We start from the raw sequence: 22,827 nt of genomic DNA on the forward strand, positions 1-22,827 counted from the left end.
GTCTGAGGCATCTGTCCTGCTGAGGGGGTGTCAGAGACGGGAGGCTGGTCACAGACAGGGGATCTGATCGAATGAGTACAAGGATCAAGGATGTCGGGAGCCAGGTTCCTTGGTGTCAGCAGAGAATTACAAATAAGGGAAAATGAATGCCGTTGTGTTGGAAAGGACTTGGAGGTATGGATGCAGATGTATGTTTTTTAGTATGTATAGATCATGGAGAAAATACAGATGTAAGTGTGTGTGTTGCACGTCTATACCCACACACACACTCCTATCCCTATTTACTGACGGGGCTGGAGAACAGTGACATGTCAGTAGTAATGAGTATATCTAGTGCCCAAACCTTACCTTCTAAACACCGTTCTCTGCTAAAAGGAACCAGGACTCTTTGGAGAAATGGCTGAATCTAGGACTGGAACAGGGAAAGTACAAGGCAAGCTTGGCACATCTGGCGGGGCCAGCAAGCAAGGAGGTTCTTGAAGAATAATGGGGACACATCTTTAAAAACACAGAAGGTGGCTTGCAGGAGTTCCCACAGGCCAAGTTAGGGACAATTTGAGCATCAAAACAAATAACGATTACGGATTTGCATCCACTGAACAAAAAGGACACCCTGAGTCCATACTCATAGAAATAAGTAAATGAATAAATTCGAGTTTGAGGAAGTTCAGCACGTTTTCATGGTTCCAAAACATCTCCCCACAAACTACTTATTAACTGCAAAGTGGGAAAGAGTAACTTTACAGGGGAGACGCCTGGCAGACACCACCTTAATTAAGTGATCAAAGGGAACATCACTGATAATGAGACAAACTGAAATCACGCACCTCCCGACGGGACGCAGCGAGGAGAACACAGCTCTACTTTGGTGATATTCCTGCAAAAGGTGCAGAACCACACAGAAGCATCAAACAAACCAGTCTGAGGACACTCTGCAAAATAACTGGCCTGGAATCTTCAATTGTGTCCAAATCACAAAAGTCAACTAAAGACCGAGGAGATATTTTAGACTGAAGGAGACCAAAGGAACACGACGACTAAAGGCAATGCATGATTTTTGAACTGGATCTTTTTACTCCAAAGGCGTTACTGGAATAATTAGTGATGTTTCAGCGTGCCTTTCCTTATTTTGATGGTTGTATTGTGGTCATATGGGAGAATGTCCTTGTTTGTAGAGGGTCATGGAGCTTTGGGTTTATAATTTGCTCTCAAATATATCAGGACAAAAGTTTCTTTTTTTCTTTTTTGTACTGTACTTGCAATTTTTGTGTTTCAAAATTTTTTTAAAAAATTAAGAAATAAATTCAAAGGCACAACCACTTCGGGGGAAAAGAGAAAGATGTTATAAAGTAAACACAAGCTTCCCACTGAGAAAACATGAGAAATTTTGTGCTCATGGTGGACCACACAGAGCTGTGCTTCGACATCCCTGGAGTTCCCTACGCTTTCTCCTCACCTCTCAAGGGTCCTTTGATGAAAAAATAGAGAAGCGTTATTCATTTTGAGAGTCTTTGGAAAGCTGCAGTATTAGGTAATGGGAAGTGCCATGATCCTGCTTCCCAACTCACAGGTCTTTGCCACAGAGGAGCAGGTGTCTGACCAAACGAGCCAGCCCAGACACTTGCCCCTGAGCTGCTGCTTCCAGTGGAATGGAGGAGAGGGCCTTAGGCGTCACTGGGAGCGCTCAGTAAGCCGCAGAATGACTTGGGCCTGGCACCTCTTTTTCCTTTGAGGATCTGAATGTGGAAGTAAAAGGAGCACCTGGAATGTTTGTGCTGTTGCAAAACAGACTTTTGTCCTTCCGAAGTAGAGCAATGGGCTTGGTGAGAGGGATGAAGTATACCGCCTAAGGACATTTGAGAAGAAACTGAAAACGTAACTGAAAACGTCTGTTACGAGTCTATAGCATTCCAGAGTAACTTTCACGGAGTGGTGCTTTGGGATGCTGTCCTTGACTTTCATTCAGAGACCCTACCTGAAACCACCTTGGGAAAATGTGATTGTATTGGCAGAGAAAGGTGGCAGAAGACACTGTCCAGTGCTGCCTGCAGGAGTTCCTATCGAAATCTAGTAAATACTATCTTTTCCCAGAGGATCTGGTAGTCTTTGCTCCCTTTGAAAATAAAAGCTATAGATGTATGTACCTTTCTCCCTCTTCACCTTGGCTGCCAGGAAACTCAAAATCATTGAGGTTCAATTATAGGGATGATGGAGGCCTTTTGGCTTGCAGGGATACATTCTGTGCTCTCTCTATCTCTTTTCACTGTTAACTTCTCAAGCCCTGATTTTTACATTTATCTTACTGTGTTTCTGGTACGTTGCTTCAAACCTTTGTAAAAATAAAGGTTTGTAAAACAAATAGAGACAGACGAATCGCTAGGAGAGTGAAAGCTGAGGGAAATAATATATGTATTATTCCTGCACATGTCAAAGCAATGTGTAGCAAAGTGGATATGATGAGACTGCTGGCTAGACTTCTGTGAAGAAAGTAATAAACATGAGTTCCCAAGACTATAGTGGAGGTTGCGGGGGAGGCGGTCAGAAAACTACACAGGTGTTTGCAAATCCACAATCTGGTGTGTGCAAAACATCTGACCAAGGTAGGTTAAAGAAGATGACATTATTAAGAAAACGTATCCTACACCCTGATTGTTTACAACAAAACAAAACAAGATGACACTTTCTTGTTACACATCCCAATATTTTCAGAGCAGGAGTGACGAAAGAAGTCAACTCTTTGGACATCTGCTCCAAGACTCACTCTGGGAAGGGCAGAGCTACCAAAGACTTCGTCTGCCCGACAATTTCATCTGTCAGGAGGCAGAGGAACTAGTGAGGAAATGGCTGCTTTGGAGTAAATTCTGATCAGTAAGAAAGGAACTAACTGTTTGGTAACGTGAAAATGACAAGAACCTCAGGAGAGTGTTTATGCCGTCTGGGCCCCTCACAGTGCTCCCAAAGCTCTTTATTTAGATCATACTTTTGTTACTTCTCCTTGAACTATTGTCATTTATACACTGTCTCCTCACAAGAATGTTCCTTGAGGACTGGGACCACATCATGTCCTCTTTGTGTCTTCTGATGTCTGGGGCAGTATCTTTTAAATGGAAAAAAAAATTAATTGAATGTGCTGACCTGGAATATAATGAACATAGCAACTCGCATAATTTTAGGATGATCTGACAACATTCTTTTAAAACTTTTTTTTTCCTGATTATAAAATGTCTTCATTGTAGACTAGAAACATTTGGAAAAGTATAAATGAGAAGATACAAACTTTCCATAAGCCTTTCACCCACAGCTAAGCACTTTGAAGTACCCCCTCCTCATCTTTTATACTTAAATACTGCTTCATAATTATGAGCATACTATACAGTTCTGTGCCTGAGAGTTTCTGTTCACCTTATATCCTGAGTATTTTTCATGCTGTGAAAATGTCTTCATTTAAAAATGGCTACGTAATATTCCATTGCATGTCTATTATAATTAATCATTGTGACCAAAAAAAAAGAAAGAAAGAAAGAAAGAAAGAAAGAAAGAAAGAAAGAAAGAAAGGAACAGGGAGTTTAATTGGCTACAAGCTTTAAGAACTGGGAAGTCAAGAAGGAGACCATTTCACCTGCAGCAGACGGATGGGGCTGAGCCGGGAGACAGGTGAAGCCCCAGGCTATTCCTGCAGTTCTGGGTCTTATCTTGAGTCACCTGTGGTGCATCTGGAGGGTGACCTGATGGTGAGCCAGAGCTGACGAGTAACAGTTAAAGCTACAAGGAATGTTCAACCCAGAGAAGATTTGTGGAGCCAGGAGTTTTCCACATTTGAGAAATGATTGGTCTCATTTTTAAAAAAGGTTTTTGAATAAATGGCTGTACATTAAAACAGAATTTTTGGGTATACAGCTCTATGAATTTTAGCTCATATATAGATTTGTGTAACTACCACCATCAGGATATAGAACAGTTTCATCATTCCCCCCCCCAAACTCCCCTGTGCTATCCCCTTTATGGTCACATCCTCCTGTCCCCTTTAACTCCTGGCAATCACTGATGTGTCGTCTGTCACTACGCTTTTGTCTTTTCAGGAATGGGAATGACGGACTTATTCTGTGGCATCTCAGTTGGCAGAACTAAGGCTGACAGGTAGAAACTACAAAGACGCAAATTTGACTCCATAAGCAAGTTTGAGAGCAGTTCCCAAAAAGATACAAGGTGCCAAGAGAGGTGGGAAGTGCCCAGTCACTGGAGGTATTCAAGGAGAGGAAGTGGTTTCAGGGATACTAGAGGGTAGGAGATACCTGTAGTCTTGTTTATGATCCGTATTTTGTGTCAATGAGCAGTGGAATAATCTAGATCAAATCTCAGTCACACACACATGCACAAAAGGATTAATAGCATTAAAGTTTGTATTTAATCCAAAGCCACCTGTTTTCAATTCTGAGCAGCCCAGACACCTGCCAGCACTTTCTTACGCCTGCAGTCATGACGTCTGGCAAGGCTTTTGACTTCCTTCCCTGCCCCCAACCCCTTCCTTGAGCCTTAAAAGTCACATATAAGTTACTCCCCGTCTGAGCAACAATGCTCTCAGGAGGAAGCTGACAGCATCGGGCAACGTTCTTACTACCAACCCGCAGTTCGAGTACCCTGTTATCCCCAGAGGTGTGTGCCTGGGGACCCTCGATTTCCACCAGGAGCACCCCCTGCGAGGCCCGGGTCGCCTGCCTTCAAGCTCACAGCTGCAGGTGAAGAGCCACAAAATCCTCCCTCTAGTGGCTCAAATGAGAACACTCCCGGGCCCTGAAAAGACCCAGAGCGTCAAGACAGGACGTCCAAAGACAGGAGACAGTCCTCCGGAGCCATTCCACAGGGCTGAAATTCCATCGCCTGGCCGAGGTCATCCACAGGAAGGATGGGCGCACGGCACCGCCTCCCCAGCCGTACCAAGGACGCTGCGCTGGGCCCCGGGAGCATTGCCTCGCAGCCCTGCTCCCCAGCGCCACCTGCCGGGGCTGCCTGCGGCCACCCCTCCCCTGCTCCCCGCCACTACCGAAGGGTGCTTATCTCATCACATTGCTATTGCAGGGGAAGCTGCCCGGTTTTTCTTTAACCCTGGGCTGAATTTTCCTAACTACTTGCCATCTTCTGAAGATTTTCATGCAAGGGTGGGGGGGTGGTGGTGGTAGTGGTGGAGGAAGGTGGTGGTGACAGGTCTGTGACCTTTCTCCCAAGGCAGCTGCATCTTTTCCTCTTTGGCTGTTCTGGTGGAATGAGACTATCGCTGTCAGATCTGAACATTTTTGAGTCCCTACTCAGGCTGGGAGGCACTACCTTTCTCTTAGTGAATTTTTAACCAGCATCTGTGAAATTTGAGAGGAGGCGGAATTCATGCTCCAGCGGATGTACCTCCGCCACTGCTCCTGAAGGGCATGGATGGTGGGGAGAAAACGGGGCTCCTGTCCACCCACTGCTCTCCCTCATCCCAGCCCATAGAGAGAGAGAAATATGCACGCCCGGGAGTCGCTGCCAGCTTCCTCCCTCTTTTCCAGGCAAGAATTCCTCCCCGATCCTTGGACCCAGGCCATCTCAGACAAAGAGGGAGTCCTGGCCCCTGACGATGACCCGAGGAACCACCACATTTTAGCAAGGTGGGGTTGATCCCCAAAGGCGCCACAGGCTCTCTTTCTATGTGTGAGCCACAGCTCTTTTTTATCCATCAGCAGTCTGGCTTGCTAAGCCCTGTTGCACAGACAGAAAAGGTGCTCTGAAAAAGTGTTTATCAGTTTCTGTGTGAACGACAGCCCCCGGATGTCCCAGGACTCCAATGACATGAGCCGTCTTAAAATAAGAGAACAAAAATAAGGTTAACAAAACCGAAGGGGCCCAGCAGTATTTCTTTCCTGCCTCTGGTCAGTGGTCCTGTGAAGGAGCATGGGGACAGTGTGAGGCTGGGAGAGAACATCAGGCCACAGAGCTTACATCCTTGGCAGCCTGCGTGTGTCAGTGAGGCTACACTTTGCTCCTGCCCCGACCTCTTCCCCTCTGAAGCACTGGTTATCATTAGAGGACCGGGTTCCCTTTTCTCATAGAGCCAGTGAGTACTGGGGCTTTCTCGGCTCCGGCAAGGTACATGCTCTAAACCCCATGTATCTAATTCACATATCCCATCGTCCACACTGTGGGGGAGGCATACAGAAATGGAGGCTATGGATATTCTTCTCGCCCACTCCTTGCATCAGGACAGAGCCAATGGGCAGCAGAAAAAGAAACCTTTACAACTACACTGAAACATTTCATCTACCTTGGGTAAGAGTCCATTTCTTGTACTAAGAGCCTCCCATAAAGCATGTCAGTGTGGGAAAGAGAGCTGTGGTCTCTGCCCCATGAATGCTGCACCAGAGCCTCCTACTGGGAACAGCCAAACAAAGTCACTAAAGGAGGCCCGAGGCATCAAGGCAGGGATAAGATCACCCTGAAATCCTTACCCGTGGGCTTGTTTACCAGAGATGGGGACACTGCTTTTATTCGCTCCTCCTTGCTGGGCAATGACAGTGCCACAGTCAAAAGGCAGCAGTAAGGAAGGAGGAAGGAGAGGGGCCTGGCTCCTTGGTGTTTACGAACAGACCAAAGGTGGACTTTGCTGAGAGGAAACATGGTGAGCAAATGCTTGTCCCTGTACATGAACTGAAATAACTAAACACAACAGGGTGGCAAGGTTTTTTCCAGTTCTTTTGAAGGAAACATACTTCGAGTACATATTGAATCTGAAGATAATTTTCAACTCAGTTTCAAACCAATCCACTGAGCTGAAAGAAGAGATCAGAAATGAAATGAAATTCTGATATACATTGAATCTAATCTAAAAAAAATTGACAGGAAAAATAAAATTTCAGATGTTTTTTATTCAAAGGTTCTCAAAAGAAATAAAACAGAAAAAGCTAACAATCTGATCAAATGTACAGTTCAAAAATGTCTTTTTGGCGTTTAACAACAAGTCCTAGGAAAGAAAACTACAGAGTTATCTTGAACCGGACAAATAAGTTACCACTGGCAAGTTTGTGGCACTAGTAAAACAAAAATAAAAAATTAACTCTCTTGATCATATAGATATCTCTATGAAAATCTTTTTTTTTCAATCTGTACAAAAGGTCTTTCTTCATAAATTAATTTTTTTTATAATTTAATGGCTGTCTACTATGTGATGTTTAACTGATTTTTTTTTCTTTTTTTATGTACAGAGGTTATGTTTCCCAAATCTTACCCAGACGAGTATGGCACTTAGTTCAGACATTTCTAGCAGCAGATTTCCCCTCCCCTCTAACTGAGTTATCAAATTTCTGTCTTAACTAATGCAAAAATATCAAGTAGTGAGAGACCCAGGTTTATAATGTACTAGGTACAAAGAGGGTGCTGCGTTCGGTCTGGACTTTCACAAAGCAGTAATATTCCAGGGAGCATAGAACCAATAATACCACAACTTTAAAAAAGGAAACAAAAACAAAAACAAAAACACACTTCTCTTATGACTATGTAATTTTCACTAGAATCTACACTTCTCAGAGCAGCAAGGACTTTTGAAACTATGAAATATCACTGACATCTATAATCAAACACAAGCATAAATTTTAAGAACTAAAAAATACTCGAAAGAAATAACTGCTTAGGCCTAGCTCCTGAGCTAGGAAGGATTTGGTCTGTGGAAACAGGGAGGGCCAGCAACCTGTCCCAGCACAAAAGAAAATAGACTCTGAGGTAGATAACTGATCACACACAGTTGACCAGACAAGTACACAGTTTTGGAAGACAACTTAATTTACCATTGCTTTTCAAACGTATGCAATTGTCTTAGTAAAAGAGCTTTAATGACAGTGAATTATCTTATATGTACTGAAGTAGAAATAACTGTGTATTTATGAATCAGGAATTTCATAGTTTCAAAATTGGTTTTTCTTTACACTTAACACTTGTAGTGATGATGTAAAGTGTGGCACTGCTTGGATCCAATCTTCCTTCATGCTTTTTTGTTTGTGTGTGTCCATACATCAATTAAAATTATAAAACCTAAACCCAAAGGTACAAAAAAGGCACATTCTCCTAACCGCAAACTGGTCCGGCAAAAATAAAGAGCACAGAAGTATGTGATGCTGAGACAAGCTGGAGCTACTGGTTACTGGCTCTTCGGTCTTTGGTGAAGTTACCTTTAAAAGTGCCAAGTAATTTTTGTTTCTCAAATTTACGTGATAGAGAGAGCTAGTAGCCAATCGTTTTGCTTCTATTCATATCTCAGCTTATGTTTGAAGATAAATCCTTACTTTTAGCTTTTGCCATTTCGTTGCAATAGCAACATTTGTGGTTTTTTTCGGTTTGCCAGATCTCAGGCGTCATTCTCATTCTAAAGCACTATCGTTAGTATAAAGGAAGGACAAAACATTCGGTGACTCCCTCCCCTCCCCCCACCCCCTGCCCCTACGCTACCTACACTAAATCTAGAACATCAAGTTAGTTGTTTTTTTTTTCCTGAAAAAAGGCAAAAAAGACTTTACATTGCATCATACAGCAGATATCCTAAATCAGTCAAACTATCAGAGGAAACTCTTGGCGTACAGCCTTACAAACAATTTACCCTATTAAAAGTTCCCCAGTCAGAAAATGTGTTTCACACAAAACAGTTTTCCCTTCTTGCATTTCACTACCTTACACATTATGTGAAAAATCATTAAAAACACCTACTACATATTTAAAAAAGCCAAAATTTCAGCAACTTTTATTGACTACCTTTTAAAAGCCCTATGCTGCTGTTTTACAAGGCATAATAGACCAGCCCATTTGGTCAAAGCATTCTACATCATTAGTTTGAACTAACTTTTACTGAAACAGCTACAGCATCAAAAGAGTTAAGGCAAATTGGAATTCATAGAAAAGGATAAGACACTTCACACTACGTGGAAAGGAAAACGGAAAGCTAAGAAAAGAGACACTGGCGGCAACACACACTGCAAGCACAGAACACCAGGGGTGAAGTTGGACTATTTAAACATCAGAAAGCCCATTTCATACAGCTGAAAAAAACACAAACGAAACACAAAATGAACAAAACCACAAGAGTCCGGTCATGCACTTGGGTAAGTCTTCATGGTCTTTGTGCATACCCAGAGAATTGAAGTTTTCTTTTTCTTTTTTTTTCTTTTTCCTTTTTTTTTTCTTTTTTTGCATCATAACATTTGATAAAAATCTTTTTGTATTTTGTTGGTTTTTTTTTTTTTTTTTTTTTTTTTTTTTACTAAAATAAACCTGTTCAGGGGAACAGCTACTAGATGAATTTAAGGGTTTTATGCACCTTATAGAACTTATAGCAAAAATAGTTTTAGTTGATTTCATTATAAATAACGTTTTCAAGAACCTGTGCAAAACTGTCAATAATTTCCTAAAGCACAATTGATCAGAAAAATCCATGATTGTTCAGCCTTCACAACCTTCTTCATTTAAGCACACCCTTCTGTACATCTGGAAGAGAAAAAAAAATGCTTTTGTACATTTGGTGTAATATACCAGAGATATGTCATCTCTTTCTTGTTTTAAAGATATGTGTTTGAGAAAGGATCTGCTCATCGCTGGTGGTAGGCCAGTAAATGCAAACTCTGGAACTGAGGTCACTTTTTATGCCCCGAGTCCACCTTTCAAACCTGGGACCTGCAACATACTTCACCAGAGCAATCCAGAAACCCAGGTGTTCTAGGTTCCACACAGCTGTTTTACTGCAATCTGCATGGCAGAGTGACTAGTTTTGAGATCCGTGGTCCAAGTGGGAACTGGGAGAGCAATCTCTCAATCTAAGCAATCTCTCAATCTAAGGATAGTCATATTAGATTCATAGTCAAGATACTGCTAATCTTGCAATGCTAGATTAAGCAAAATCTTATGCTATATTTCCTTTAGTTTGTGAGCATTAAAATAATATATATATTACATATAATATATATATATATATATAAAATATATATATAAATGTATTGTAGGACAAATATGGTACATGGCATTGTCTGATTATGTTACCAATCTTTTGGCGGGGGGTGGGTAGGAAGGAAGAGAGTGTAAATATACATTTGACTTCAATATAAGGCACTGTTCTTTTTGGACAGAATACTTATCTACAAATCCACAAAATTACTGTTTTTTTTTTTTGTTTTTTTTTTTGCGGTACGTGGGCCTCTCACTGTTGTGGCCTCTCCCGTTGCGGAGCACAGGCTACGGACGCGCAGGCCCACTGGCCATGGCTCACGGGCCCAGCCACTCCGCGGCATGTGGCATCTTCCCGGACCGGGGCACGAACCCGTGTCCCCTGCATCGGCAGGCGGACTCTCAACCACTGCGCCACCAGGGAAGCCCAAAATCACTGCTTTTAACATTTCAGTAACATTGGATTCCCTGGCCATGACTGAAGCAGTGTGACCAGACCTGAGTTCTTTTTTTTTTTTTTTTTTTTTTTTTCTTTTTGCGGTATGCGGGCCTCTCACTGTTGTGGCCTCTCCCGTTGCGGAGCACAGGCTCCGGACGCGCAGGCCCAGCGGCCATGGCTCACGGGCCCAGCCGCTCCGCGGCATATGGGATCCTCCCAGACCGGGGCACGAACCCGCATCCCCTGCATCGGCAGGCGGACTCTCAACCACTGCGCCACCAGGGAGGCCCCAGACCTGAGTTCTTTAAAGTACAATTTTGATACAAGAATCATAGACTCTCCTTGACTTGAGCCCTATAGTGATGGAGACCTTTCTCTCATACCTCACAGTTACTTATTGGGTTGAAAGGTATATGGAGAATGGTCATTAGACGTCTCTACAGCCACCTGCTGCTGACCACTCGCCTCCTACAACAAAGCAGAACAGATGAGACACGTGAGCAAAGAAATCCAAACTCTGTTACCCAGGTTGGACTGAGTCCCACATCTTAAAAACAAGCACTCCTTAAAAGTGATTTTCTTAATGTCATATAGAACCTTCAAAGTTAATTATTTCCCTAAGAAGTTAAAATGTCTGATAGACCCAAAGAACCTCCTTTAACTTTTATGAGTTGCCTCTTCATATCAAGCTGCAATTTACCAAACAAATCTCTTACCCTTTGGGGGCCAGATGTGACTTGGAATTCAGTATTTTCAGATTTTAGAATCGGAAACATGGTATGCATATGCTGTACATCAGAGACTATACCCAGTGAGGTCTAGGGCTGTACCTCATAATCAAACACATTAATAGGTCTGTGCTGAAAGGTATGAACATGCAGTGTAAATGGGGTAAAGATCTTGTCTTACATCAGTTCAGCTTGGGTTCTGTCACAGGTCAGGTTTTTTGCTAAAGTAGTTACAAGGAAAATTTTTCGTTTCAGATTTGTTTGTTCTAGCATTGTAGATAAGGGGTTCTGGTAACTGTGGCTATCAATAACTGTACAAATTTAAATCATTTAGAAGCAAACAAAACAAAACACATCCCACCTCCCCTGTAATCCAGCCACAGTCCTAGGGTTGTTTCTGGAATTGGAACCTATGGGATCTGCCTAGCAGGGGGGATCGACTGGGTTGATGAATTTCCTTGGAATTTCAAGGGTACTTTGCAGGAGAACACTATACTTTCTGCCCAACTTGAATCCAAATGTCAGACTTCTTCCATATCAATATCATAACAGTATTTTCCATAACAAGAACTAAGAGTTATTTAGCTCTACTAAGTCTCTATAAAAACAGGTATGGTGTGTTCCTCATCTCTGTTACAGTTCTGAAACATTTTTTTTCAAGTATCTTAATAACAAGTTAATTTCTGTAATTATTATTACTGATATAATCTTTGTTACTAGTATTGCAAATTCCAGATTTATCTTAATTTGCCTGTAAGCGTCGCTTTACAGGAGACAAGATAGAGCCTTGAAGGGGTATGAAATGTGCTACAAGCCTAGAAAATATCAGTATTTCTGGGAGTCTTGGGGGTGTGGCTTGGATGCTGTTTACTAACTTGTATGCAGAGAATATTTCATAGTTGAAAACAACTCTAGGCATAGACTCCCTCTCAACTCGATTCTTTTTTTTTTTTTTTTTAAATATGGAACGCTTCACGAATTTGCATGTCATCCTTGCGCAGGGGCCATGCTAATCTTCTCTGTATCGTTCCAATTTTAGTATACGTGCTGCCGAAGCGAGCACTCAACTCGATTCTTTATGCAAATGTTTGACTTTCGATTGATTCTTTTTTGAGTTCTATTTAACCCATTTCTGAAATTACTCACTGCCAGAACGGCCACTGGACAGTCTATACCAACCTCCACAGGAACCGCCGGCGTCTGCACGTGTGTATACTGTGGCAAGTAGGCCCCCTGCACAGCTGATGTGGCAGGCATGTACTGAAAAGAAGAATACAGTCAGCATGGCCAACGACGAGCCATGGGTGACGGTCACTACAGTTTCTCGTCCTCGGTAATTCAGCATCACTAACGTGCTATTTTATTCGAGAAGGTCTCTCCCTCAAAGGACCTCATGAGTTTCCAGCAGCCCCCTGAACCAGTATCTAGAATTGTTTCCATAGGTGGAGACCCAAGAAGTAAATGCCTTATTACATCTTTAGCAGGTCACTGAAAAATGGGAAATGGACCCTTGCTTTCCTGATGCTGACAGTCATCCTTCTCTGAAGGCAGGAGAGATTTCTCACTGGATGTGTGTGGCCCTGGCTTAGCCTTTACAAGCTGCTTCTGTTGGCTGTGAATGTAAGCCAGGAAAATACTACCCTTTGTTCTTTTAAGCTACCATAGATATGGTCTCAATTAAAAGCCTTTGGCCATCTGACCATCTAAACACTACACATATCAACCCTGGAAGTGAATCTGGGATTAGTTCAACCCCAATTCCCAACTGAGTCCCTGGATTTGGAGGAAATAAGTCAGTACTAAGATTGTGATTCAGTGCCCCCAAAATCCATACAAGAAGAAATAAGTGAGTAAAAATTCCCTGCCTTGACTACCATGAATCACCTTCATCTTTTGCTTCATGAGACCAGGTCTGCCAGTGTGACTGAACGATACTAGTAATTAGGGCTAGAAGTGGTCTTGTATGGATGCTAGATTCTGATAAAGGAGAGATAGATAGATAGCCAGAGGACAGACTTTTAGTTCATCAATTAATCAAGAAATATCTGAGTACTTACTATGTGAAAGGCAATGTGGGAGGAGAGAGGGGATCAGACATAATCTCTGACATTACAGAGTCTATAATTGATAAGGAAGACACAGGCTGCATTAATTTACCCTCCTCTGTTTGCTGAGACACATGATATTAATTTGCCACCTACTGTTCCGGTGCTGCCTAGTGACAGATGACTCATCTGCTGGGCCAGAGGGCTGATCATAGATGCGGGCTGTAGTGACATGGTGTGCTCCATTGAGGGAGTTAACACGGCACCCTGGGGAGTCGGAGACAGAGGAAGTGAGACAAATTGAGGGAGGGAGTGCAGATTCTGGAACCACCTTTTGCAAAGGAAATGCCTTAGTTTACTGAGGAACATGAAGCTAAAATAACCTCCCCTCAAACTTGCAAATGGTGTCATGATTTCTTATAAATGGTCTAGATTGTGCTTCCTGAGACTTTTTAAAAGAGCACCCACTTCACAGAAATCCTTCTATTAAATACCTCTCCCTTTACTTTCACTTAACTGTAAAGCAAGCTAGTCCACAGGAGAACTGTGGGGTGTGACAGGAAACGCAAACTACTTTTGGCTGGCCAAGGTTACAAAATGCTTAATTTTTTTTTTTTAAAGTAAATGACAGTTGATGTTTCATGTAGCCACAAAACAATATACTATATTGAATATTATAAATACAGTGTTTCGTTCAAAAATGTTAAAAAAAATAGTCATTTGATTCAAGGTCAGGCTGCTAGGACCAAGATCACGTTCTTCATTCACTCAGTGTTTCTCAGAACTTTCAACTGCAATTTGGTGCCAGGGGAGGGAAGCAGATTCAGATATGATTAATAATCCAATTTTAGAATCTTTGATTTCATTTGAAAAAATTCTGGTCATCAAAAATAAAATTAAATATAGTTAAAAACAGAGAGGAGGGGTGAAAAAAACCACCCGTATAACCCAGCCTGCCTCTAATACACAGCTGTTAGCATAGTCAGGGTAGCACTGTCCAGATTCTGGCCTCTGCATGTTTTTACAGAGTTGCAGCCAGGGCACATGAACTATTTCATATCCTGGGTTTTGCTTTTATTCATTAATTTATTAAATTTATTTATTTCTGGTTGCGTTGGGTCTTTGTTGCGTCTTCGTTGCTGCACATGGGCTTTCTCTACTTGTGGCGAGTGGGGGCTACTCTTCTATTGTGGTGCACAGGTTTCTCATTGCAGTGGCTTCCCTTGTAGAGCACGGGCTCTAGGCACTCGGGCTTCAGTAGTTTTGGCATGTGGGCTCAGTAGTTGTGGCTTGCAGGCTGTAGAGCGCAGGCTCAGTAGTTGTGGTGCATGGGCTTAGTTGCTCTGTGGCATGTGGGATCTTCCCGGACCAGGGCCTGAACCCGTGCACTGGCAGGCGGATTTTTTTTTTTCTTTTTTAATTAATTAGTTAATGTATTTATTTTTGGCTGCATTGGGTCTTTGTTGCTGTGCTCAGACTTCCTCTAGTTGCAGCAAGCCGGGGCTACTCTTTGTTGCAGTGCGTGGGCTTCTCACTGTGGTGGCTTCTCTTGCTGCGGAGCACAGGCTCTAGGCGCATGGGCTTCAGTAGTTGTGGCATATGGGCTCAGCAGTTGTGGCTCACGGGCTTAGTTGCTCCGTGGTATGTGGGATCTTCCCGGACCAGGGCTCGAACCCGTGTCCCCTGCATTGGCAGGCGGATTCTTAAGCACTGCGCCACCAGGGAAGCCCCTGGGTTTTGCTTTTTCACTTAACATTCCATTATAAATATTTACCTTACTGCCTTGCTGTCATTATCATCATTTTTAAATGATTACTTAATGGTACATTAATTGTGTATGAAATTCAATTAGTTCTATTTCTGGATTTTTGCATTTTCTCTAATTTATCCAATTGTAATATTCTTATGGATTAGAGCATTCCTCTCACTTTTGCTATCACCCGATTACCTGAGGATGCAATTATTCTGATACACCCTACAAATATTAATGTTAGGTTTTTGGTATCACTGTATCTGACTCATCCCTTAGATACACTGTTATTTACTGATAAATTGATACACAATTGAGGGCAAAGCTTGGTGTGCAGATGCGTTAATGCTGGTTGCAGGCAGTCTAAATCTGGGTGGGGAGAAGGAATGACTCCTTAGGTAGGAGCCTTCTGCACACACCACTACTGTCTCAAAGTTGTTCAACTCAGAGATGTGCCTGCCTCTGTCTCTAACAGTTGACCCCTTCCTCCCCCGACAAAGGATATAGATTCATGTCAGAAGTAGTTTGTTATTAATATATTTCATAAGAAATTTTTTCCTTTAAAATTTCTAATGTGCATCATCAAAAAGTGTGTGGTAACATGGAAATGACTCAAAAGCCCGGAATATACAGAAGGAGCTTCCTGCTTCTCTTCCTCATTCATCTGTAGGAGCGACTGTACTAGGAAGCCCCCAGATGAAAGTGAGCTGATTTCCAGCATTCCCCAATAGGACAGCACAGAGTACCAGGATGCAGATTGCCATAGGTGTTTGTGTGGGTGTACGTGTGCAGATTTGTGTGTGTAGAAACACACGTGTGTATGTTTATACAGACACACAACACACATACATATATCATCAGAGAGCTCTTCTCCTGTGTCATCAACTAAACATGTTTTGTCTGCTTCTTCAAAGTCATCTCAGCAACTTCCTGTTCAGAATGTGTCCCTGTTCTGCTGTTTCACATGCCTGGTCTAACACTGCATAGTGTCCTCTTTAGGAAGTTGTCTTGAGAGAAATTCCTATCTCATTTTAAGGCCAAGAACAGTGTGCTTTTCCTAAGCAACTGATCCGTTTTATAAGTACTGTGAACTGTATTGCTTATTAAGATTCCCATTTTGCACTGGTTACTAGAAAGCTTAGGCCAAATTTGTGGCCGCCTCATGGCAAGCATCTAGATTATTACATTAGGCATTCTCAGTCTTTTTTGTGATTTTGTTCTCCACCTTTATTTTTCAACTTTTAAACCCATGTTTTAATTCCACAAACTGGATTTTATGTATCTCTGAAAAATACATTAACTATACTACCTAATAAGGTGAAGTGTAACTCACTTAATTTAAAAAAATGTAATATATACATAAGTACAACACATGGTCGTGTCACTAAAGAAATCACCTTTGTTATTCACCAAAGTCAGTGTTACTACTTTAGTTTTTTTATAATTTCCATGGAGAGGCTAACACTAATGAAAAACTCTAGGTCAATTTTGAACACTTTATATTTGCATTAAACAGAATGTAAAAAATGAGAGCTATTTCATCCTAAGTATGGTTAAAAATTTAGCAATTTAAAAACTTTAAAATTTAAAAATTCAATGGAACAATCTCCTACGTTTAAATTCTCATGGATTGCGAATTTGACTTAAGGTCAACCACCGATTTAAGACAAGGTGAGTGAAAGTTTTATAATGAACTCATTCTCATATTTGATATTTAAAATCTCCCAAATCCTACACCATCTTTGGGCAAATGGTTTAAACCCAGAGAATGGTTTTTAATGTATACATAGCTTACTTATAAACTACAAAGCCATGAAGATGAAAAACTTACGGGGTGCTGTAGGATATACGGTTGCGGTTGCATCCAAGAAGGGCTTTGCACCTGGAAAAGGAAGGATTTTGGAAGAAACGTTGATTTCCATTAGAGTGCTACCTATTTCTCTAGAGCTCTTTTAATCATGTTAAGATCTACAGAAGGAAAATAAGGAAACAATACTATCAATGATTAAAAAGATTAAGGCAGTTAGAGTTCTTGACAAACTGGTCACCCTGAATAGGATGAAATGATTATTTAAAACCAAGTTCCATTTGCCCACTCAAAAAGTATTTACTGAGTATCAAGCACCAAAGAGAAAAAGGAAGACATAGGTCCCACCCTCAAGAAGTTTACTGTCTAAGCAAGGGAGATAAACAAGTAAACTCCTCAAAGAAATAGTGAGAAGTATTACAATCAAGATATGAACGTAGGTGCTTTAGGAATACAGAGGAATGAGAATTAATTCCAGCACATCTTATTAGAAACTAATCCTTAAAGTATGTGCTTACTTAAAAAGAATAATCAAATTCAACCCCCTTTTTATACCCAGGACATTAAATTTCAGAAATCTTGTCTGGCAGTCAACAATTTCTAGTTAGTGTAAAACATAAAAATCTGAAATCCAGATTTAGGAAATTAAACATCAGTAACTAGATCCTGACATCTACAGTCAAAAGGGCATCTATACAGTAGACCCTCTGGATCGAGAAGTAAGACGTGAGAGTCAGGTTCTGTGGCAGGAAAGAAAGCATGTGTAGTCTCTGCCACCCCAGAGAAAGACTATCAGCCCGTTTCTTGATGCCCAGAGCTTTCCTGAGACTCTGTGATTTCAAAATAAGTTTGCCTCTAATTCTTGAGAACAAACCCCTCCTGTATCTCATCCGCTACTGTTAACTTCAGAGGTTCTACAGAGAGGATATGGGGAAGAGTCATGGGGGAAGAATGTATTATGATTTACCTTGATAGCAGAGCCCCGATACTTGTTTTCTCTGGTTTCCTTTGCCACCTAAGGCAGACCAAAGTTAAGTGCTTCTGCCTTGTTAACATTTCAGTTATCTGGACTGCAGCCTTTCCCCAACGGGATATTGGTGGTTTCTTGCAGATGCCAATTTCTCAAATCCAATTGTATGAGCATATAGTGGTTTAGCAGAGAAAGGCTTGCTCCAACAGGAGTGCAAGGCCTTCACTGAATAAATCACGGGGAGGCGAGCAGCTCCCGTTATAGACCCCAATTTGGGCCAGATGCACCCACTTTGGGTATAATTCCAGTGGTCCTAATAATCTAATAGCTTCTATCATTATGGGGTTAGGAAGCCATGACATCTAATACAATTTTCTTTCTTAAGCAACAAATATGCTGCTGTCAATTTCTATTCCTCGATTTTCCCTAACTATAAAATGGGAATAATAATCTATGTTCTGTGAACTCTTTATCACTGGTTCTTTATCCTCTTTTGGATCATGAATCCTTTTGAAAACCTGATGAAGGAAATAGACCTTTTCCCCCCAACTGACTGCACACATACAAGCAACATTCTGAAAACAATTTAAGAGAATCACAGACCACTTAAAGCCCATTTGCTGACCCCATTGGGTTCCTGAACTTATAGGGTTAAGAATCAGTCTAAAAGGTAATGGCACTGAGTGCCAGGCAATTGGAATGAATTTCCACATGTATCTTAGGGAAACACAGATTGCCCAGGAGAAGAAATCAGACCTTTGTAATGAAATGCTGTTTCCAGTTAAGTCTACCAAATCTATTAACAACCCTGGTCTCCTAATTTTTTTCTATTCTATGAAATAATTCTGTGGCCAAAATGCTCACTGCTTTTATACTAAAGAGAGAAAAAAAGGTGGTGAGGAGAAGCATTCATAGCTGTAAATATCTATAGCTGCATACATTCAAATTAATATACACAATCTTTCATTTGTCTGAGAATAAGATTACTTGTCCCTATTTTTAGTGGTATACATAAAGAGGTTTCCAAGTTCAGATAGTTAAGAAAGAAGACTACTTTTCAACATCAGATATAGGAATTGTTAATTAGGGAAAATGCACTAGAGCAGATCTCATTGAATCTCATACAGGAAAGGAAAACATAGAAATCTTAAGTTCAAAATCATTAAAAAGGCATTAAATGAGTGAGTGCTATGCCTAGCAGACTGAAGCACCAGTAACTTAACAACCCAGAGAGATAAAAGAAAATGAGTGACGACTCAAAGAAAGGAAGTGAAAAGAACCTAGAAGCTGAGGGAGGCTGTGAATGCTACTTTACAACTCCAGTTTTAGTGCATTTAATCTCTTCTCTTTGTTATCCAGAGCTACTTTTATGCTTTTTGACAGAACCACCTTTATGATATTGCTTACATTGACCAATCCATTATTTTAAAAAAGCAGAATGGATGTACTCTTACCAGCCAGTTAATCTTGGATGTAAAGGATGATAATAATAATCATAGCTAACATTTACTGAGTGCTAATGATATGCCAGGTACTGTGGTGAGCTCTTTACATAGATAATCTCATTTAGTGCTTATCATAAGCCTATGAGATAGAAACTATTATTATCCCCATTTTAAAGATGAGGAAACTGAGGCTTACAGAAGTGAAATAACACAGTTATTACTGTCGTCCCCTACCCCCAGAAACCAGGGCTCCAATAACTGACTCAATTATTTTAAAAACAAGAATACACAGAAGTTTAGTTTAGTTAGTCACACAGGATCTCAACAGTCAACAAAAGTGTATTCCCATGTCTGTAACTGACTCCGTTAGAGTGCCCCTGTCTAGGCCAAGGAGGCAACCCTGTGAGAGGCACTCTGATACGGGAGGACAAGTACATGTGCACCACCATGGGGTTCATGGAGAATAGGAGCTACCCCTGCAATAAAACCAAATCAACATTACAATAAGGTGCTTAATGAGATCTTGGTTCTAAGTTGGGAGTTTAGGGTAAAGCCTCTTCACAAAATAACATAAACAGGGAGTCACCTCTCTTTTTTGGCCTCAAATCTCAGTGCATTGCTCATTTCACATTACCTAACAGAGACACATCTTTATTATTAACATGTTTACTTGCTCTTTTGTTGGTTCCTGCTGACAAATTAACAAAGGCAAGGGTGCACACCTAGTCTGTATTTTACCTAACGGCAATTCTCTTTCCGTTTCAACTTCTGGGACACATGGTGTCCAGCAGCAGGGCCTGTTGTGGAGGAAGTATTTGGGTTCATCCCAATTCTAAAATGCCATGGTTTCAAGGAGTGACAACTGACAACCATTTCCCCTCGTTGCACATTCTCCTAAACATAAAAGTAAATCACTCTGTCACATAAAAAGCAGCTGATTCTAAATTGGGTATCCAAGCTGCATAACATTTGACTTAAAATTTCACTATAGATGTTCAAAATTTTAAGACACATAAAAATGTAGCAGTGATTCAAGGTCGGCAAGTTGTCGTACTTGTGATGTATCCTGAAGGTACAAACCTGGTAGGCAGATACAGGAGACGCAATATAGGGTGTAATAGAAGTTTGAGTGATCATTCGGTTGGTAGCAATACTGTATGGTGAAGGATAAAATCTAGAACAAACACAAAAGCCTTTATTAAGTAATCCTTTAAATAGAATCATTCACGGAACAAACATCTAATATTTTCCACTTTCACATTTTCCCTCTAGCCATTATGTATTTATCTTAATGACATACCCGTTCTGTATAGCAGCCGTGGTTGGGTCATAAGTAAGTGTCATTCCAGCCTATGGGAAAGGAAAAGAAACATTCATCTGCAAAGGCACAAATTAAAAATTCCATTTCTCAGAGTCATGGCAACATAAAACAGTAATAGTTTAGTAGTATTTGATAAAATTGAGAGCTTCCGTTAGACAAATGTAATTATAAACTCAACACGAGAATTAAGCTGTAGATCGGCACTGTCCCATATGGTAGCTGTTAGTCACCGGCAGCTATTTAAAATTAAATGAAAAGTTGAGTCCCTCTACCATACAAGCTACATTCCAAGTGCTCAAATAAATAGCCTTAAGTGGCTAGTGATCATCATTGGACAGTACAGATTCTAGAACATTTCTACTGGACGGCACTTCCCTAGACATTCTTGAACCAGTATGTTCCGTAAAAAAACAAAAGCAAAAGAACAATCCATTTACGATAAATATGGGGGAATGATGGGCCAACATTTTAATTAAGAAATTGAGTTCTTTTTTTCCTAAAGACCATTATTATTAGGCAAAAAATCCTCAATGACAAATATACTGTTTATTTTAATAATATTTCAAGTAATTTCTGAATAATTTAAAATGTAAACCTAAGAAACCGTGACATTAGAGGAAAAAACCACTCGTGCATTTCTTACAGCAATTTAAAATGCTCTTTTACTTTTTATGTAGCTAACTGGTAAACACAGCTGCTTCCATCATCTATGTGTCCATTGGGAGAATCACCACTCTTAGCACGGTATCCACCGGGAAGAGTTTTATGTGACATTATCTGGATTATAAAGTTTTAATCCTGGCACCTATTCTAGAAGTGTGGAGGCCAAGTCAAGATGCTGCTTGTGTAACCATTCACGTAGCTTTCATGATCATACACCCCCACGGAAGTTTCAAGAGAGGACTTACAAGTCTCACCTCTCCTTCTCTATGCCACGGTCGTCCATTAGGGATGTACTTGTTTGGGTTCTGTCTCTTCTTCTGTCCTCCATCCGCAAACTTACACAATAAAGGTTCTGTAGGAGCTGAATAAACAGGGAAAAATAACAGGAAACCAAAATTTTACGTGTGCACGAGTGACAAAACGTAATTGAATTTCTTTTGTTTTTTTTAAATATACATGTGTGTGTGTTTGTTTATTTATTTTTGGCTGCGTTGGGTCTTCGTTGCCGTGTGCAGGCTTTCTCTACTTGTGGTGAGCGGGGCTACTGTTCGCCGCGGTGCACAGGCTTCTCATTGCAGTGGCTTCTCTTGTTGCAGAGCACAGGCGCCAGGGCACGCGGGCTCAGTAGTTGTGGCGCACGGGCTTAGTTGCTCTGCGGCAGGTGGGATCTTCCCGGACCAAGGGCTCGAACCTATGTCCCCTGCATTGGCAGGCGGATTCTTAACCACTGTGCCACCAGGAAGTCCCTGAATTTCTTTTTTAATAGGAGCAGTGCTGGTGCTCTAAGGGAATGGATAGAATACTCCAAGGCAAAAGTTTACTCAGACCCTTAGGAGATGATCCACTGGTGAAAAATACTATACAGAAAATATATTAGTTATGATGTTCAAACCAGAGTGTAATAAAACATTTCAAGAGCTATTTCGAGGAAGCAAAGGCATTTTTGGATTCACTTCTGTACTTCTTTAGGTTTAGATACTCTTCTTTTCACTCTGGGCCCTCTTTAATTCCATTTCAGTACATCTTCAAATGTGAACAGGATTGAGTCACCCTCCCCTCCGCCACTTAAAAATGCTCCCATAGCTTTCCATTACGATTCCTCGGAGCAGTCTTCACTTTCTCCAGTAGAAAACAAGCCCCCCTTTATACTGCTCACACTGTATTTTTATTCAGAGCATTTATCACACTTTGTGAGTGTGGCTATTTGTTTGGTGTCTGTTTCCCCTCTAGAGTGGAAGCTCCGTGGGAGCTGTGACTTCTGTTCATCCCTGTTATTCCCAGTGCCCAAGTAAGTGTCTCGCACGTTGCAGGCGCTTTCTACATCTTGGCTGAATCAATGAATGAATACAAATAGGTCTTATTTGTTTATTTTGGGGATACAACATGGAAGACAGCTGTTGTGAGACAGCTGAAAACACCTGCCCACCCTAAAGGTTTTTCTGGGCCTTTAATCATCCCACTTGGTGTTGCTTTACTATGCATCTACCTCAAAAAAATGATCCCAAGAAACTAGCAAAGAAAAGCAAAAGACGTATAAGATGCACAGACTCTCTTACCAGGGCTACATATTAATTAGTTAAAAAAAGAAAAGAAAAAAAAAGGCGATGACATAGTAGGCCACCCATGACTTTTCCTTTTTTAAAAAAAATTTTCTTGAATGAAAATAACAGTGTATTCCTCAAAGCTGTGCTTGTTTCCGTATGTTTCTAGT

General features: G+C 41.1%; 1 protein-coding gene across 11 annotated transcripts in view; it reads right to left on the reverse strand.

Moving 5' to 3' along the window:
* Positions 1-6,873: 6,873 nt before the first annotated feature.
* Positions 6,874-22,827, reverse strand: part of RBMS1 (RNA binding motif single stranded interacting protein 1) — a 211,904-nt gene continuing 195,950 nt past the window's right edge. For 4 of the 11 annotated variants that reach the window (XM_082629969.1, XM_082629966.1, XM_082629971.1 and 1 more), the window contains exons 7-14: positions 21,362-21,477; positions 20,433-20,482; positions 20,213-20,306; positions 16,742-16,792; positions 13,317-13,427; positions 12,262-12,375; positions 10,771-10,855; positions 6,874-9,495 (exon numbers count right to left, since the gene is read on the reverse strand). In XM_082629969.1, coding sequence (XP_082486095.1) covers positions 10,778-10,855; positions 12,262-12,375; positions 13,317-13,427; positions 16,742-16,792; positions 20,213-20,306; positions 20,433-20,482; positions 21,362-21,477 — 614 coding nt within the window. In that variant the 3' untranslated portion in view covers positions 6,874-9,495; positions 10,771-10,777. Of the gene's footprint in view, positions 9,496-10,770; positions 10,856-12,261; positions 12,376-13,316; positions 13,428-16,741; positions 16,793-16,861; positions 17,733-20,212; positions 20,307-20,432; positions 20,483-21,361; positions 21,478-22,827 lie in introns of those variants that run through there. The other 7 variants (XM_082629973.1, XM_082629972.1, XM_082629975.1 and 4 more) reach the window with 5 other exon arrangements.

This window comes from Mesoplodon mirus (assembly GCF_964341445.2).
Source record: "Mesoplodon mirus genome assembly, chromosome: 8".
NCBI lineage: Eukaryota > Metazoa > Chordata > Mammalia > Artiodactyla > Ziphiidae > Mesoplodon > Mesoplodon mirus.